General features: G+C 39.7%; 1 protein-coding gene across 1 annotated transcript; it reads left to right on the top strand.

Moving 5' to 3' along the window:
- The first annotated feature begins 5,523 nt into the window (after positions 1-5,523).
- Positions 5,524-5,991, top strand: LOC137756388 (histone H2B-like). Its single transcript, XM_068532661.1, has one exon. The coding sequence runs from the start codon at positions 5,524-5,526 to the stop codon at positions 5,989-5,991; it is 468 nt and encodes a 155-aa protein (XP_068388762.1).
- Positions 5,992-17,766: the final 11,775 nt, after the last annotated feature.

Below are 17,766 nucleotides of genomic sequence, written 5' to 3'. Positions count from 1 at the left end.
ATTGACAGAAAGGAGAATGTTTCGAGTGAGTACATGCTTCAAAGAACTCTACCAGAATCTGGTCTGGATATCAGATTTTAATTTGATTGCCTCATTCATGACCCTAACTCCAAGTAAGATTACATTTGAGGTACTGGGGTTTAGGACTTCAATATAAGAATTTCAGGGGACGCAATTCAAAGTATATGTGATATGAAACCTGAGCTGTAGATTGGCACATGTGCTGACTCTTCCATCATATTGATTATTTAGTTTCCCATTAAGAGAAAAAAGGTGACTTCATTCATCCTCTTTTCACTCCGACTATTCATTGCTTAGTTTAATTTTCTTTATTTTTAGCTTCTTACTTCTGTGAAGGGAGAAGATACTCAGTGATTTCAACCCTTAGGAATTGTTTATGACTTTCTTTAAACTCCATTATTAGTTCAATATTTTAAAGGACTGTATTTGTACTTTTAAAATAATTTGTAATTTCTTCTGTGAAGAATATCACTTTGAGCCAAACAAAGAGGCAAAAGCTGGATAATCTGCAAAAATCAAAACTTTCCTTGATGACTAATAAGAACCTGCAGTATAAACAAACAAACAAGCAAAACAACGAATACTAAACTTTCATTGGGTTACTTGTATGGAAATATGTTAATATAAATGTTTCAGACATTACATGAAATTTCTAAAAACCTTATATGTTCTGGTATAATGTTATAGTCATAATCCTAGTTATTACTTTAAAATGTATATCTCAGAAATAACTAATTTTCTTGTCAACTGCATTATTATGAACTTTCATCAAATCTTTAACCGTGGTCATTTTTAAGTCTTTTGTCATTTACAGACAGTTCTGGGTGTACTCTGATGCTTTTGCAAATATGTTCCTATAAAAGGGTTTCATCTTCAAGAAATTCATGGAAAAGACTCTGACAAGTACAGGTTTCTGGTAACTGACTGTACTGCTGAACTGAATGAATAAGCATTTTCAGAACTCTAATGAATAACTGATGAACTCATAAAAGTGCTAACAAAAGATCAAGATGAAAAAAAAATTAATTACATGGGACTGAGTGAACTGATGAGGATGAGTATAATTTTTGTGACTTTCTGTTTGAATTAAAAAAAAAAATCCCACAAGGACTCAGAGGCAAAGAATATACAAATCAGTTTTCAGTGCAAAGTAAAGCAGCTGTTACAGTGGAGGATTACTGGACTGAATGTCAATATTATGACATAGTATGAGTGTGTTTCATGTTTGGTAATTGCAATCATTGTTGCTTTTGTTGTGGTCAGCCATGTACAATGCTTGGTGTCAGTCTATTTATCTCTTGTAAAAATAAAATACAGTGTGTGTGTGTGTGAAAGAAAAAAAAAAAACTTTCCTTGAACCCATCAGAAGAGGGACAGGAACCTCCAGGAGAGACAAATCTATGTAGCTTTAGCAGAACTGTATGAACTCAAGAGAAAGGTTGTGGGCAGGGCAAGAAACTAGAAATTGTTTTCCTAAGTAGTGCAGCAGGAAGGGAGGAAACGCCTGATCCAGGACTGGGTACAAATTTCTTTGTTTGTTTTTCAGCCCATTGTGGAAGATCTCTGATGAGCCATTATACTTCCAGAGTTCTCCTTGGGAAATTAGAGTAAGGATTTAGGATAATTGGACCCCCTTCATGAGGGTCATTAGTTAAAATTATTCGGGAATATTAGAAAAATCTCATTAAAGAACTTGAAAAAAAAAGAATTTTCTTTCCAAGGTGATCAGGAAAATTGTCAGGAGATCAACTACAAGTAAATCCCTCTGAATAGTGCCTTGAGATCGTCATACACATAGGGGACAAAACTTTGGGAGCCAAAGCCTCTTTTGAAACCATGCTCATTTCAAAGATAGAACTGTAAACCAGTTGGAATGCACAGCGTAAGTCATTTTATTTCCATCATGCTCACTACCGCTGCTTCAAAATCCTAGTGTTTGTCCATATGACATACAAATGTTTTGCCAATCTTGATCTTGCATACTAGTCTCATACATATTGTATTATGTGAGAAGTTATTTTAAGAAAATGAATCTGTTGGGACATTTTTATAGCTCTTTGGGTGTTTTGCACCTAAAATTTCAGAAATAGAATAGAAGGATTAGTGAAATGCCATTTAAAATATACCATATAGACAGTGAAGACTGGGAGTGCAAAGGTGAATGACAGATATGAAATCTAGGATAGAGAGAGGAAAAATGGGTTTTGATGTTGAAGACTGGAAGATAAGATGAGTACATCTGATCATTCACTTCAGAAGGTGATTGAAGAAAAGGGGCAATTATGATCTAATGGTATGGTTAACAGTAAAGATTGAAGTAAGGTCCAAACTTCCAGTTTTAATTAAATAATTCGCAGACATGTAATATACAGCATGGTGGCTATAGTTAAATACTGTATTGTATATTTGAATGTTGCTAAGAAAGTAGACCTTAAAAGTTCTTATCACAAGAAAAAAAATGTGTAACTGTGTGTGGTGGTGGCTGTTAACTAGAATTATTGGGGTGATCATTTCATAATATAGACATATATCGAATCATTATGAAACTAATGTTTCATGTCCATTATATCTCAATAAAAAAGACTAATTGAGGGAAACAGGTTTATTACTACTTCAATAAGAAATTATAAGCAACCCTGGAAAATAGTATTAATATAGCAAACATATCGCAATCAAACTTATTCAACATTATCTTTGTTACAGAATTCATTGAAAACATAAGAGAAAAGCCAAACATGGTACAGAAATATCAAAATCAAAAAGTTCAAGAAAAAAACCTATTCCCCGTTCCCTAATATCTGGAGATGCTACTCTAAGTCATTCAGATGAATCTGATTCTATTCCTTCCAAGCTTGTAATGTATTCTTTGTGAAAATGCAAACATTCATTATATGAACAAAAGATTAAAGAAATTTTACATAACCAATGAGATATAGCTGGACAGAGGATTGGTGAACTAGAAGACAGATAAAATAATAGAAATAATATAGAATACTTCACAGAAAGTAAAAGAAAAAAAAAGGATAAAGGTGAGGCAAAGAGACTCAAGGAATGGAGTAAGTAGGTGATAAGTATCACATAGGCATTCCAGAAGCATAAAACTGGGTGAATATTGGAAAAATACTATTCAAAGGAAAATGGCTGGTAATTCCCAGAGTTAGGGGGAGCCATAAGTTCCTCCATGCAGGAAGCAGACCTGACAAATCATAGTAAACCTTCAAGGTAACCCTAGAGATCAAAATAGCAGACAAAAAGACGCAGTGCCTAAAAAAGGAATACCAAATAGTGTGACTGCAGACCTCTTTGTCTTAATAAATTGAAGCCAAAAGCAAGTGCTGAGAGAAAGTAACTGTCATCCTAGAGTTGCATATCTAGCCAAGGTATCATTTAATAGTGAAGCTATGCTACACATGAAGATGGGCCTCCCCAAACCACACTCAAATGTAGACTTGCTCCACCGGCTGCTGAGAGTACAGTCAGGTGCTAATCCTCAGCCATTGACCCTTTCAGGTATTTCCTCAGCTTCAGAGAGCTAATTTGCCCAAAGTTAGGGACTTCCTGAGACGGTCACATCCAATGTCTGAACAAGGGGAGGGTATAAATATATGTCTCATCCCATCCTCAGATGGTAATCCTGATTAACATTCCCACATAATTAACCCCATCTCAGTGCTGGCTTCCTTCTAGAGCTTAACTGAGAAATAAAGACTTTTGAGAAAAATGAAATCTTATCGTGTTTACATCAACTGACACCATGTTAAAGGAACTTCTAAAGAATGTAATTTAGGAAGATGGAAAAAGATCACAGCAGATGATCTGAGATGCAGGTAGGAATGTTAATAGAATAAATTAGCAAGTAGAGGTAAATGTAAAACAATGACTGTACACAAAAGTTGCAATAATGATTACAGTTCCTTTGAAGAATCAAGTAAACAAGACATAGCTAAATACTGCAGTTATGCAACACTTGGATGATAAGAGTGTCCAATGAGAGCAGCTCACGTCCTGTTCACTGGTTCGGCCAGTGATGGACTGGAAGCTTGTGAGCCACAGCCTTTGGCCCAGTGTGGGAAAGTGGCCAGGGAAAAACAAATAAAAGCATTCTTGGGAGGTTCAGACTTGGGGATTGTGGAGGAAACTGGAGGGGTTCCTTCCCTGTTGTTTGCTTGCTAGCTTATTTTTAATCACTGTAAGTTAATGATCTGAATTCAGAGATTGTACTGTATGTGTCTCTTGTCCCTTGTATACAAGTAAGGGAAGGATTTGACTACTAACACATCAAGTGGGATTTTTGTATTTTCATTGGTAAATGGGATTCTTTAGAAATAAGGAACGGCAAGCTTCCTTCACTGGTTTTATCACCATATTACATTTTCTGGTAATAAAGATTAGCTTTCCGCTTTCATAATTGGAAACATTTCATGAGCAGTAGAAATAGCAGTTCTTTAAAAGTGCAAATGGACACAGCTTTGGAATCTTGACCATTTCAGATGAAACCACATTGATGAACCCCCCCCCCTTTTTTCAATTCTTCTTAAGTCATTTTTTGATTCCAATTCTGCAATTTATTGGTAAGGAAACACATTAAAGAAATGCCTCTGTCTGTATTGTCATGTATTCTTGCAAGAAATACGCTTTTATTTTAAAGAACTTCCCATTTATTCCTTCCATTCTTCCTATGGTGTTTTCTTAGAGAATTAATCATTGCTTTCAATCAACAACTCTTACCTTTGTTCACAAATTCAAGCATGTGGGGTATTTTGAGGACCTAAGGAATGTTAAGAAAACTTTATATTTGAGAAATGTTTAAGTATTTTTACTAATTTTAAAAGTATTCCCATTTCTGTTTGTGTTCCAACTTTGGACAATGTGGCTTTGAGATTTCAATTTTTTCTGATTCACTGAGGGTTTTGATCATAATTGGAGGCAGTAGATGGTCAATTATGTCCCATGATTTCGAGGAGCACTCTGCAGACCATGTCAGAGACTTCCGGCTCAAGCCACGGAGGCTCAGCCATGGAAAGACAAGATACTATGTGGGAGTAAAATGGCCCGCCAAGTGGCTAAAGTCATTCTGATGGCGGCAACGACTTGAGTTAGGGAGGTCAGACTCGCTCAGGAAGCTCAAACTGATTTTTCTTCAGTGTAGGTGACTTGGGTGACATCTTTTCAGAGTTCTCATGCATAAATAGTAGGCATAAATCAGCTGAGGTGAACTTTGCCTACACGGGGCATAGTTCAAAGATTTTCTGGTACAGGTCACGGAAAGTTTAAAGTCACCAGATTTCCACTGTGATTGGCTGACTGGAGGCCAAGCAGGGGGCCATCCAATCACAGGTGACATGGGGTTCCTTAGTGACAGACCTCCCTGCTTTGCATTTTATCCAATCAGATGTGAGCATTGCCCGTGACGTCATAGAAGGCAGGGAGTAGACACCGGGCCAAGGGACCTCGACGGCCGCCCTGTCCTTCCCTCTGAGCTGCGGGGAAGACGATTCCGACATGCTTGAGCCTTCGTCTGAGACGTCTGAAGAAAGCCCGGGCACCAAGGAGACGTCTGAAGAAAGCCCGGGCACCAAGGAAGCCGAGCCGAAGAACCCGGAGCAGAAGACACCGAAGCGCCGCTGCAGCCGCCGTCGCCGCTGCAGCCGCTGCCGCCGCCGCTGCAGCCGCCGCCGCCTCTCTGACGGCTTCGACAGCTTTGCCACCTATTTCGGAAGGGTGCTGCAGCGGGTCCAGGAGGGCCTGAGCCTCTCGCAGGAGGCCGTGAACGTCATGGATTCGTTCGTGAAGGACATCTTTGAGCGAATCGCCGGCGAGGCGGCGCGCCTGGTCCGCTCCAGCAAGCGCTCCACCCTCACCTCCAGAGACATGCAGACCTCCGTGCGCCTGCTGCTGCCTGGGAAGAGGGGCAAGCACGCCATATCCAGCGCCACCAAGGCAGTAATTCGATACATCACTGGCAAATGAGCTGCCTCCGGACCACCTGAGCATCGCAAACCAAAGGATCTTTTCAGAGCCACCTCAGTTTTCTTAATAAGAACTGTATTCTAACAAACTTTGATCGACTTTATTTTTTAAAGTGTGTCATCCTGCTAATTTTTAAACATCTTTTTTACAAAGAACTAAATATTATCAACTACATTTTAATATATCTATGGTCTAATTTGCTCAAAATGAAATAGTGAGTTTTGTTCAATAATGTTGCATTATACCACTTTACTAAAGAGTGAGTTCTTTTATTTTTCTAGGTCAACCTTTCACAGGGTCTGTAAGATAAAGTTATTTACCTTTTTCACTCTCATTTTCTCATGAATGTATGGCAAAATTTTCCAGAGATTCATTATGTACCGTAATGACAACAAATTAAGTGCAGGAACATGTATAAGAATTCAACAGACATAGTAGAAGAGATATTAAGGAGGTTTTCTTTTTCTTTTTTTTAATTGAAGTATAGTTGACTTACAACGTTGTATTAGTTTCTGGTGTACAGCAAAGTGATTCAGTTATACATATATATAATCTTTTTCATATTCTTTTTCATTACAGGTTATTACAAGATATTGAATATAGTTCCCTGTGCTATACTGTAGGACCTTGTTGTTTATCTGTTCTATATATAGTAGTTTGTGTCTGCTAATCCCAAACTCTTAATTTACTCCTCCCCCCTCCTTTCCCCTTTGGTAACCATAAGTGTGTTTTCTATGTTTGTGAGTCTGTTTGTTTTGTAAATAAGTTCATTTGTATCATATTTTAGATACCACATGTAAGTGATATCATATGGTATTTGTCTTTCTTTGACTTACTTCACTTAGTATGATGATCTCTAGGTCCATCCATGTTGCTGTAAATGGCATTATTTTATTCTTTTTCATGGGTGGGTAGTATTCCATTGTATATATTCCACATCTTTATCCATTCGTGTCAATGGACATTTAGGTTGCTTCCATGTCTTGGCTATTGTAAATAGTGCTGCTATGAACATTGGGGTGCATGTATCTTTTCACATTAGAGTTTTCTCCAGTTATATGCCAAGGAGTGGGATTGCTGGATCACATGGTAACTTTATTTTTATTTTTTTAAGGAACTTCCATACTGTTTTCCATAGTGCACCAGTTTACATTCCCACCAACAGTGTAGGAGGGTTCCCTTTTCTCCACACCCTTTCCAGCATTTATTATTTGTAGACTTTTTGATAATAGCCATTCTGACTAGTGTGAGGTGATACCTCATTGTAGTTTTTGAAACCGTGCACCTCAGCTTGGGACTTGAACCTAATCTCACCTCAGATGAGACTCGAACCCACCTGACTTGCACCTCAGATGGGACTTGAACCCACAATCTCTGGCTTAGGAAGGTACTCAAATCCACAATCTCCCAGGTAAAACTGCACACCTGGTCTCAGGACTTAATGAAGTTCAGGTTCTTTATGTCTCACTGCAGAAGGAATGCAGTGAGAGGAAAAGTGATAGGTAAGAAGTAGATTTATTGAGAGAGATACACACTCCACAGACAGAGTGTGGGCCATCTCAGATGGTGAGAACGGGCCCCCACGTATGGAGTGGTTAGCTTTTTATGGGCTGGGTAATTTCATAGGCTAATAAGTAGGAGGATTAGTCCAACTATTTTGGAGAAGGGGTGGGGATTCCAGGACTTGGGCCACTGCCCACTTTTTGGCCTTTTATGGCCTGGGAACTGTCATGGTGCAGGTGGCTGTGTCATTTGGCGTATGCTAATATATTACAATGAGCATATAATGAGGCTTGGGCCTAGCCTAGTAGGTTCTAACTGGGCCTATCTTGGGCCTAGCCTAGTAGGTTCTAACTGAGACAGGATCTTAGTTCCCGGACCAGAGATTGAACCCACGCCCTTGGCAGTGGAAGCATGGAGTCCTAACCACTGGACTGCCAGGGAATTCCCCACACTGTTTTGATTATTGTAGTTTTGTAGTAAGCTTTGAAATCAGGGAGTAGGGCCTAGCCTAGTAGGTTCTAACTGAGACAGGAAGGAAGGAGGCAGGGCACAACCATTAAAAGAATGACAGCCATTGGGAAGAACAGGATACCAAAAAAAAGCGGTTAGAACCTACCTGGAAATTGTTCATGACAAGAGGTCCATATTCCCCTATAACATTTTCCCTATTATAATCATACCCAGTCACAGGTCCTGATCATTTGATGTTCTTAAAAGATACCATTATTATTCACCAAGGGCATAACATCTTCCCTTAATGAACTATAATTCTGAAGGAACAGAGTTCACATTTATTTAAATTTTTAGCTGTATCCACTGAACTTGATTTTATTTTTTGCATTTTTAGATCATAAACCATATGGAGTTAATTATCGTTCCTGAATTAATTTTAGTGGAAGGGAGAGTTAGACAAATGTGTTTTAAGTATATAATGAATATTATTTTTATTCTCCTCAGTACCCTCACTGTCTATCAGAATATCTCCCATATATATTGTTTCATAATGGGTTATAAATATAAATAATTTATGTGTGGTTTAAAATGCCTCACAGCCGGACAAAGTGAAAGTCTCTTTTCTAATCAATATTCCTGCATCCCACTCCCCAAAGGTAACCACTGCTATTGTTTGATTTGTATTTGGCATGCATTTTTCTGTGCATATTGAAATACACATACGTAAATAGATACAATGGTTTACACATTAACTGATTTGTTTGTTAGATATGAAATTGGAATCACAGAATAACACTGATCTGCTACTTATGTTCTTCATTTAACAAGATGTGTGCTTTTTAAATTGTTTTCATTAAGGTATGATTTAGAGAAAATAAAATTCACTCCTTTCAGTGTCCAGTTCTATGTCTTGAAAAGTACATACACTTGTATATGTACACTTGTGTACAGTCGTATAACCACACCACAATCAGGATATACGAGTTCCATTATGCCAAAAAATTCTCCTGTGCCTTTTTGTAGTCAACCCATTCTCCCCACCTCAACCCTGACAACGACCTATTTGTTTTCTGACTCCCAAATTTTGATAGCTGTAGGTTTTCACTATTATTTTCATTTTAATTCTGTTCTATGTATTTTTAATTGAAGTATAGTTGATTTCTGTTCTACGTATTTTTGATTTCCCTTGAGACTTCCTCTTTGACCCATGAATTAACTTGCTATGTGTTGCTCAGTTTCCAAGTTCTTAGAGATTTTCCTGTTATCTTTCTATTATTAATTTCTAGAATTTTATTCCATTATTGTCAGATAACACATTCTGTTTGGTTTCAATTTTTTTAAGCTGTTAAGGTTTGTTTTATGACTCAGGATATAGTCTATCTTGCTGAATGTTCCATGTGCATTTGAAAAGAGTGTGTATTCTGCTGTTTTTGGGTGGACTGTTCTATAAATGTCAGTTAGATCTGGTTGGTTGATGGTGGTGTTCAGTTCATCTATAACCTTGCTAATTTTTTGTCTACTAATTCTATTACTGAGAGAGGAGTATTGAAGGCCCAAATTATAATTGTGGATTTGTCTATTCCCCTTTCAGTTCTGTCAGTTTTGCCTCTTGTATTTTAAGACTCCGTTGTTAGATATAACACATATTTAAAATTGTTGTATCTTCCGGGTGAATTGACTGACTCTATTTATCCCTGGTAACTGTGTTTGCTTTCAAGTCGACATTGTCTGATAATGTAAAGAATCTATAGATTCTCCTGCTTTCTTCTGATCAGTGTTTGCGTGGTGTATTTTTATTCATTGTTTTACTCTTAAGCTACCTATATCATTATATTTGAAGGGAGTTTCTTGTAGACAACATATAGTTGGGCCATTTTTGTTTTTTGTTGTTTTATAAATCCATTCTGACGATCTAAGTCATTTAGTTATGTATTTAGACCATTGACAATTAATTATTGATATGTTTCTGTTTAGATCTACCACTTTATTTTGCATGTTTTGTTTGTCCTCTCTGTTTTTCATTACCCTGTTTCCCCTTTCTTTGGCTTATCTGAATGCCTTTTAGTATTTCATTTTAAGTTTCTATTCTGAATTTGAATATATCTCTTTGTATAATATTTTTGTGGTTGCTCTGTGGATTACAAACTCCCTACTTAACTTTCCACAGTCTATTCAGAATCAATACTCAGAATCATTATGTTACCACTTCAGTTGATATGTAGAAACCTCACCTTAATAGATCCCCTTACCCTCCCCCCTTTACATTACATTTGCCTTATGTATTATAACTACACTGAAACCTACATAGATACCTACTATAGCTACTTTATTGAAAACTCCATCTGTTAATGTTATATTTTGCTGTGATTTTCCACTATTTACCATGATTTTGGAAGCCCATTCAGCTGCATCTTCATATTCACTTTCTCCCTAGATCTCCATGAATTCTAAATTGGTGGAAATGTAAATTGGTACAGCCACTATGAAAAACAGTACGGAGGTTCCTTAAAAAACTAAAAATAGAGTTGCCATATGATCTAGCAATCCCACTCTCTGAGCATATATCCAGAGAAAACTAATTCAAGATACATGCACCCCACTGTTCCTAACAACATTCTTTACAATAGCCAAGACATGGAAACAGTCTAAATGTCCATCGACAGATGAGTGGATAAAGAAGAGGTGGTATGTATATACAATGGAATACTACTCAGCCACAAAAAAGAATGAAATAATGCCATTTGCAGCAACATGGATGGACCTAGAGATTATCATACTACGTGAAGTCAGAAAGAGAAAGACAAATGCCATATGATATCACTTATATGTGGAATCTGAAATATGATACAAATGAACTTATTGACAAAACAGAAACAGACTCACAGATATAGAAAACAAACTTATGGTAACCAAAGGGGAAGCGGGGGAGGGAGTGATAAATTAGGAGTTTGGGATTAACATATACACACTACCATATGTAAAATAAACAACAAGAACCTACTGTATAGCAGAGGGAACTGTATTCAATATCCTGTAATAAACTATAATGGAAAAGAACATGAAAAAGAATATATGTATATATATATATATATCTATAACTGAATCACTTTGCTGTACGCCAGAAATTAATACAACATTGGAAATCAACTATACTTCAGTAAAAAAAAAAAAAAAGTAAAATAGGTCATTCTTAATCAATTAAGCAATACCTTGGACAGCATTGAATGCCAGTGTCCAGAGAACTTAGAGCATTTAGAGCCCTGGTGGCTTCAGGATACAACGGGAAAAGCTTTAGAGTAATTTCAAGCTCACGTACTGAGCAGGTACCCATAGCAGTTCCCCTGATTTACTTCACCTCTCCTAACTTCTTACCCTTATCTAAATTATAGGATTAAATAGGGACTTCCCTGGTGGTGCAGTGGTTAGGAATCCGCCTGATAGTGCAGTGGACATGGGTTCGAGCCCTGGCCCAGGAAGATCCCACATGCCTTGGAGCAGCTAAGCCCGTGAGCCACAACTACTGAGCCTGCACTCTAGAGCCCATGAGCCACAACTACTGAGCCTGCATGCCACAACTACTGAAGCCCACATGCTTAGAGCCAGTGCTCCACAATAAGAGAAGCCACTGCAATGAGAAGCCTACACACCACAACGAAGAGTAGCCCCCACTCTCTGCAACTAGAGAAAGCCCACGCGCAGCAACGAAGAGCCAATACAGCCAAAAATTAAATAAATAAATACATAAATAAATAAATTAAAAGAAATGTTTAAATTATAGGATTAAGTAGGTAACTGAATAAGTGTTAAGAGTAAAGGAGATACAATTTAGAGTACCATTTGTTTACATTCATTTCCTACCCTCCATATCATCTTTCTCAGAGGAGACGTCTGTTCTGACTGATCCCTTTCTACCCACCATCTTAGAAAGCAGTCATTCACATAATCCCCATACTTAATTCTCATCCTCATCAATCATCATCACCAACACCAACATCTGCATAAGCGGTCACTGTGTATATGAAGCGTTTGTCAGTCTTCTTTCATTATCACCCTCCAGGAGCCCTTTCAGACATTTTTTGCCTAATTACCCCCAACCCCACTCCCCAGCGGAATGTGAAATTTTTAATACTCCAGATGTAGTTTATCTGTTTATGTACTGTGGTCCTTTGGAAGCTCACAGACCGTTGTAATAGCTATGAAAACCCTAACCTCAAGAACCAATCTTTGACCTCTTGGGGGTGATGTCATCTGTTGAGAATGAATGGTATACTGTGATTAGGGCAAAAGCTGGAATCCCACTCCTGCTCCATACATCCCTCGATCCACACTAGAAAATCTGTCATGATTAGATGCCCAGCCTTGATAGACCATCCACGGAGCCACCCTCATCCCTCTCTGGGAGAAATTTCACTTTCCTCTCTGTGTCCTCAGATGCCCTTTCCTCCCTAGCAGGTACAAGCAGCCTAATCATTTCCATAAGTTTTCACAAAGGACAGAAGAAACACTGGCTTCAGACAGCTTCTGCTTCCAGCCTGGTCACAAACTTCCCACGCGGCAGGGGGAAGGACCACCAGGCTTGGCTTCCTGCTGCTGGGAGGGTTAACACAGGGAGAACAGAGATTAACCACCTCAGCGGTACATGTCCTGATACCTTTGCTAAAGATCTGCCACCAGCAACTAAAGGTGACCAGGCTGCCAGGTCCCACCCCTGGCTCTGGCTGTTGGCGTGGGGAACCACCTCTTTGCCATTTGTCTCTGTGCTCAAGAGCACTTGCTTTGTAGTCACACACATCCATGAGGAGAGGATAGTGATACATCACTAGTGGGGCTGTTGTGAGATTAAATCCAGTCACTAACATGAAGAACCTAGATCTGGGCCCCTCTAAACAACCTGCTTCATAAATAGTAGCCCTTTCCTCCGTCAATCAGAGAGCTCATGTGGTCCTCGCCCGCCCCTTCAGCTGGGGCCCCTTAACCAGATTGCAGGTCAGAATCACCTTGGGGATCTTTTTCTAAACCCTCATATGAATTTCCCTTGTTGGTGGAAAGAGGGCTTCTGTATCAGAAGCCATTCAAGTTATTCAGCCATGATAATATGGGCCTTAACAAACAGATATGCCCATTTGGCACCCGTAGTGTGTGGCAGTGTCCATTTCCCCTTCATTCCACCAGCATCAGTTATTAACAGCTTTTGTCTTTATTGCTAAATATGATCTCTTCTTTTTTCCAGACCAGTCCCAGTGGAAGAGTCACCTCAGAAGGTCTGTCCTTAATGTTATAAATTCACCGGCTCCTCCCCTCGGGTTGCCAGATTTAGCAAATAAACATACTGGATGCCCAGCTGAACTTGAATTTCAGATGAACAAAGTAATATTGCACGTGATAAATTTACACAAAAAAGGATTTTTTGTTTATCTTAAATTCAAATGTAAATGGTTTAAATATAATCTGGTAACCCTACACATGGAGGGATCTGGAGGGGAACCAAGGTGCTCCAGTCAACAACCGCAGCTGAGCCCCTAGCAGAAGCCAGAACCCGTGCTCATCCATGTGAGTGAGCTCTCTCAGATGTACCAGCCTAACGGAGCCTCCAGCTGATGGCAGCCCCAGGTGAGACACCACATGGAGCAGAAAACTATCCGGCTGAACCCAGTCAACCCACATTATCCTGAGAAATTAAAAAATGTTGTTTGGTGGTGTTTGTTAAACAGAAGTGGTATTGTTTTGGTGGTGTTTGTTAAACAGAAGTGGACATCTGAACCATGTAGTTTTGGTGAACTCTCTTTCTCTATAGTCTGTAATCTTTGGATAAGATAGGGACTTGCTGATCTTTGAAGGTTCGATAGGACGTCGTTATAATTTTGGCTATAGTCTCTGTGTGGGTTTACATGTGGGTATAGATTTTGAAATTTCCTCAGTTCCTTCTGGGATTCCCAAGATAAATTTTCACGATGTATGATTTTCATCACACTCTTGGAATTTTAGAAATTTATTCCTAAATTCCCTTCCACAGACGAGGCTCCACCGCAGTCATGCTTGTGAAGGGATGGAGAGGTATTGCTACAAACTGCTCCCTGAGGCACATGGAAAGCCGTATCCTCAGAAGGTGCCTTGGTGCGTACGCTGTCAGAACAAGAGGTGTTTACTCATTTTAAGAAGGGTTTCTCAAAGAAGGTGTCCTGAAACCCTTTCTCCTGCTACAAGGATAGCCTTGCAAGGAAGCCCCTCTTCTTGAGTACACATAGGATGCCTTCACCAGACCTCAGAGACATATGCATTGCAGTCCTGGTCCTTTCTGGCTGTCCCAGTGCAGCACTGCTGGGTGGATACGTCTGTGCAGTTCTGGGGTTCATTAAAACGAAGACCACTACCCTTGTGGAAATCTGAGCCACATTCTACAATTTCACCTTTATAAGGAATAAAGTTGATGTATTTTCACCTTATTTTTCATATTTCTTAGTTGGTTTAGAGTCAAGGTATGGAGAAGGGGTGTCTTTTCAAGGCCCCTTAAAGACCCAGTCATTTTAGAGCAAGACCATAGGAATAGTTGGGGACCCGGCGAGACACAGGAAAGGGAAAGGAGCTGTGTATCTATTTGTAGACCCACTCCTGAGGGCAGAGTAAACATGTGCTCCATAAGGGCAGGTTGGTTCAAGAACTTTGAAGGGAGAGGGCCTGGGCTGTGCAACCTGTTTGTTCAACCAACCTCACTAATCAGGTAAGTGATTCTCTAGATAGAGGAGTGAGTGTCTAGAGAGGTTACATGGGTTTGGCCGTGGCTGTCCCTCCACGTGGAAGGAAATATTGCGAATGGAGGCTAGGAATTCCCCAGGAAAAAACAATGTATCGTTCAATTGACCCAGGTTTCTGCCTATTAAATGACTATGATGTTTTAGGCCTGCCTCCCTGGAATAACTCTGAGATTTGTAAATGACATTTTTGTATAGGTATCAAGATCATTGGGTTACATGATTATAGAGAGTTCTTAGTTCTCTGCCACAGATGGCTAACTGCTTAGCATGGGCTGTGATAGTACACGTTCACCCTCAGAGGGAGGGCTAACTCGTCTGCAGGAACCCTACATACTTCCCTGGGTCTCTGTGTTCTGATAATACGCCCCTACTGTCTCTTTGAAGCAAACACAATTCCTGACGACAAGCACATGTTTTGTCCCACGAAACTGGACAGATTTTTTTGCCAGTCGCCGGGGTCCCAGTCTAGTGCTTCAAATTAGTATGTTTTCCAAGTGGCAGCCTGAAGAGCTACGGTGTTTTGCTTTAAGCTAAAGACAAGGGGGTGGAGGAGGGTGGGGAGGTATTTAAGGTGGTGGAGGACCTACCTGCCTGAGCCAGGCGGTCACTATACTATAGAAACGTGACGTCAATAAGGCGAGCTTGACGACTTTTTAATGGAGACAGAAGCGGCCTGGCAAGGAGAGCAGGTTTCTCCTTTAGGCGTTTGGAACTGAGCTGGGAGAGTGGGTACCCGCGACGGGGGCTGGACCACCCTGCAGTGTGGGGAGACAAAGGGATCCACATCCAGGTCACTTCTTTCCCGCTTTGGGGGCTCGGTGCCCGGGCTGTCTCGTAGGCAAAGCCATTGGGGTCCTGCCCGGCCCCAGTGGGTGCGGTGTCCTGCTCCAGGGGTGTCCTCGAGCCACTTTCCTTCTAAAGGCAGGGGCGTGGGAGGTGAGACGGGTAACGACTCTCTCTGAGCCGCAGCTTTCCCCTCTGTGAAATGGGGATAAGGACGCTTTCCCCACAGGGTCACTGTGAACATTCAGTGATAACACATGCATAAGCCGAAGGCCCTGTGGTTATTCCGGGATCATGAATGTTTGTATGAATTCAGGCCACTTCTTATTCCATTTCCCACTTTGTTCTCAGGGGACATATGAGGAAAGGAGAAGAAAAAGGCCCTGGTGGGAAGCTCATTGTACCTTTTCCTCGTTCGCAGCACTATCCAGTTGTTTCAGTGTCATTGTCACTAGCCCAGTGCCTAGCACGGTGCAGGGCACACAGTTACACCAGTAAAGCATGGTGATTGCTGGATCAGTCTCTCTCTGTGCAGCTCCTCATGCCGATGGCCTTGCTCATATCAGGTGTCTGAAGGGGGCAGGTTCTGAGGCTCTGTGTCCCGATGGCTTCTGAAGCTTCTACTCCAGGTTCAAAGGCAGCAGTCTTCAGGAGAACCCAACAGTTCACATCTTTATTTGGTTATGCCGCCTGGCTCAAGTGAATTCACAGATCTGATAAAAGCATGCTGTGGAATAGCTCCTGTGAGGTTCACAAACTCGCCTACAAGTAGAGAAGCTACTTTGATCTTATCATGGAAGAAGAGTTTTAGCAGGTGGAACTCCATTCTGTCAGCAGCTGCATGCTTTGTAATAGCCCTTGAGGTCCATTAGAAATGTCTTCTTTTGTCTGAAAGCAATCATTTGTCCAGTCTGAGGGAGGAACTTGATCTTTAACATGCATGTGGAATAAATATACCTAAATTGTTCTCACTGGGTCAATATTATTCAGTGATTCCCATGTTTCTCTCAGGTGGTTGTTGAAATATTCATTTGGTTAGAAAGTCTTCCTAGCGATTTGAGATTGTAATATAGTTTCTTCCCTGGAAGCCACGTTTTTATCCATTCTATAATGAAAAGTTTTAAGAAGGCGGAAAGTTTCCAAATGTAACTTTAAAATACGTTTTAAGAATTTATATTTTTAAATAATTACTTTAGAGTGTCTTATTAATCTGCCAAGATAACCAGATACTCTTAAATATAGTTAGGTTTACTTTCCCAGTACATAACCGTTTCAGCTCTTTATTACCTGGCCTCCCTCCCCCTCCCTCTGCCGTGTACCGAGGTAACCACTGAACTTCTCTCACTGTAGATTAGTTTTCATATCCTGGAATTTTATTCAGATGGAATCATAAAGGTTTTTTTTTTTTAGTTCATTGGTTTTGGTTTGGCTTCTTTCATTCAGCCTATTTATTTTAGATTTATCCCTTTTGTTGCATGTATCAATAGTTCATTCTTTTTTATTGATGACTAGTATCGCAGTATACGGATATACTGCAATTTGTTTGAAATTTGTTGTTGTTTTTTAACTATACCTCCAGTGAATATTTGTGTATTAGTTTTTGCATGGACATATGCTTTCTTTCTCTCAGGTAAATACTTAAGAGTGCAGTGTCTGGATCATATGGCAAATGTAAGATTAACATTGTTAAGAAACTGCCAAACTGGTTGCACCATTTTTCATTCCCTCCAGCAGTGTGTGAGAGTTCCATCCTCCACAACCTTGCCAATGCTTGGGATGATCAGTCTTTTTAATTTTAGCTACTCTCATGTGGATGTAGTGGTATCAGATTGTAGTTTTAATTTGCAATTCCTAATGATGTTGTTGAGCATATTTTCATTTGCTTATTTGCTAATTCTATATCTTCTTTGTTGAAATTTCTATTAAAAAATTTCCCCCATTTATTTATTATAGTATCTTTGTTTTCCTAAATGACTTTTGATAGATTTTCTATATTTTGGATATAGGTCCTTTGTCAGATATGTAATTTGCACATATTTTCTCCCACTCAGTGTCTTGACTTTTCATTCTCACACCAGTATCTTAGGAAGGGCAGTTTTTAACTTAGAAGCCCAGTGTATGTATTAGTTCACTTCTGGATTATAGTTTCGGTGTCTCATTCATGAAATCTTCACCTAACCCAGGGTCACAAGGATTTTTCTCCTATATTTCGTCTAGAAGGTTGATAGCTTTCGGGTATATTTGGGTCTATGATCCATTTTGAGTGGACTCTTGTGTATAATGT

The sequence above is a fragment of the Eschrichtius robustus genome, chromosome X (genome assembly GCF_028021215.1).
Source record: "Eschrichtius robustus isolate mEscRob2 chromosome X, mEscRob2.pri, whole genome shotgun sequence".
In the NCBI taxonomy this organism is placed as follows: domain Eukaryota; kingdom Metazoa; phylum Chordata; class Mammalia; order Artiodactyla; family Eschrichtiidae; genus Eschrichtius; species Eschrichtius robustus.
Note: the sequence above shows the minus strand (reverse complement) of the source record. Positions and strands in the feature narration are given on the sequence as shown.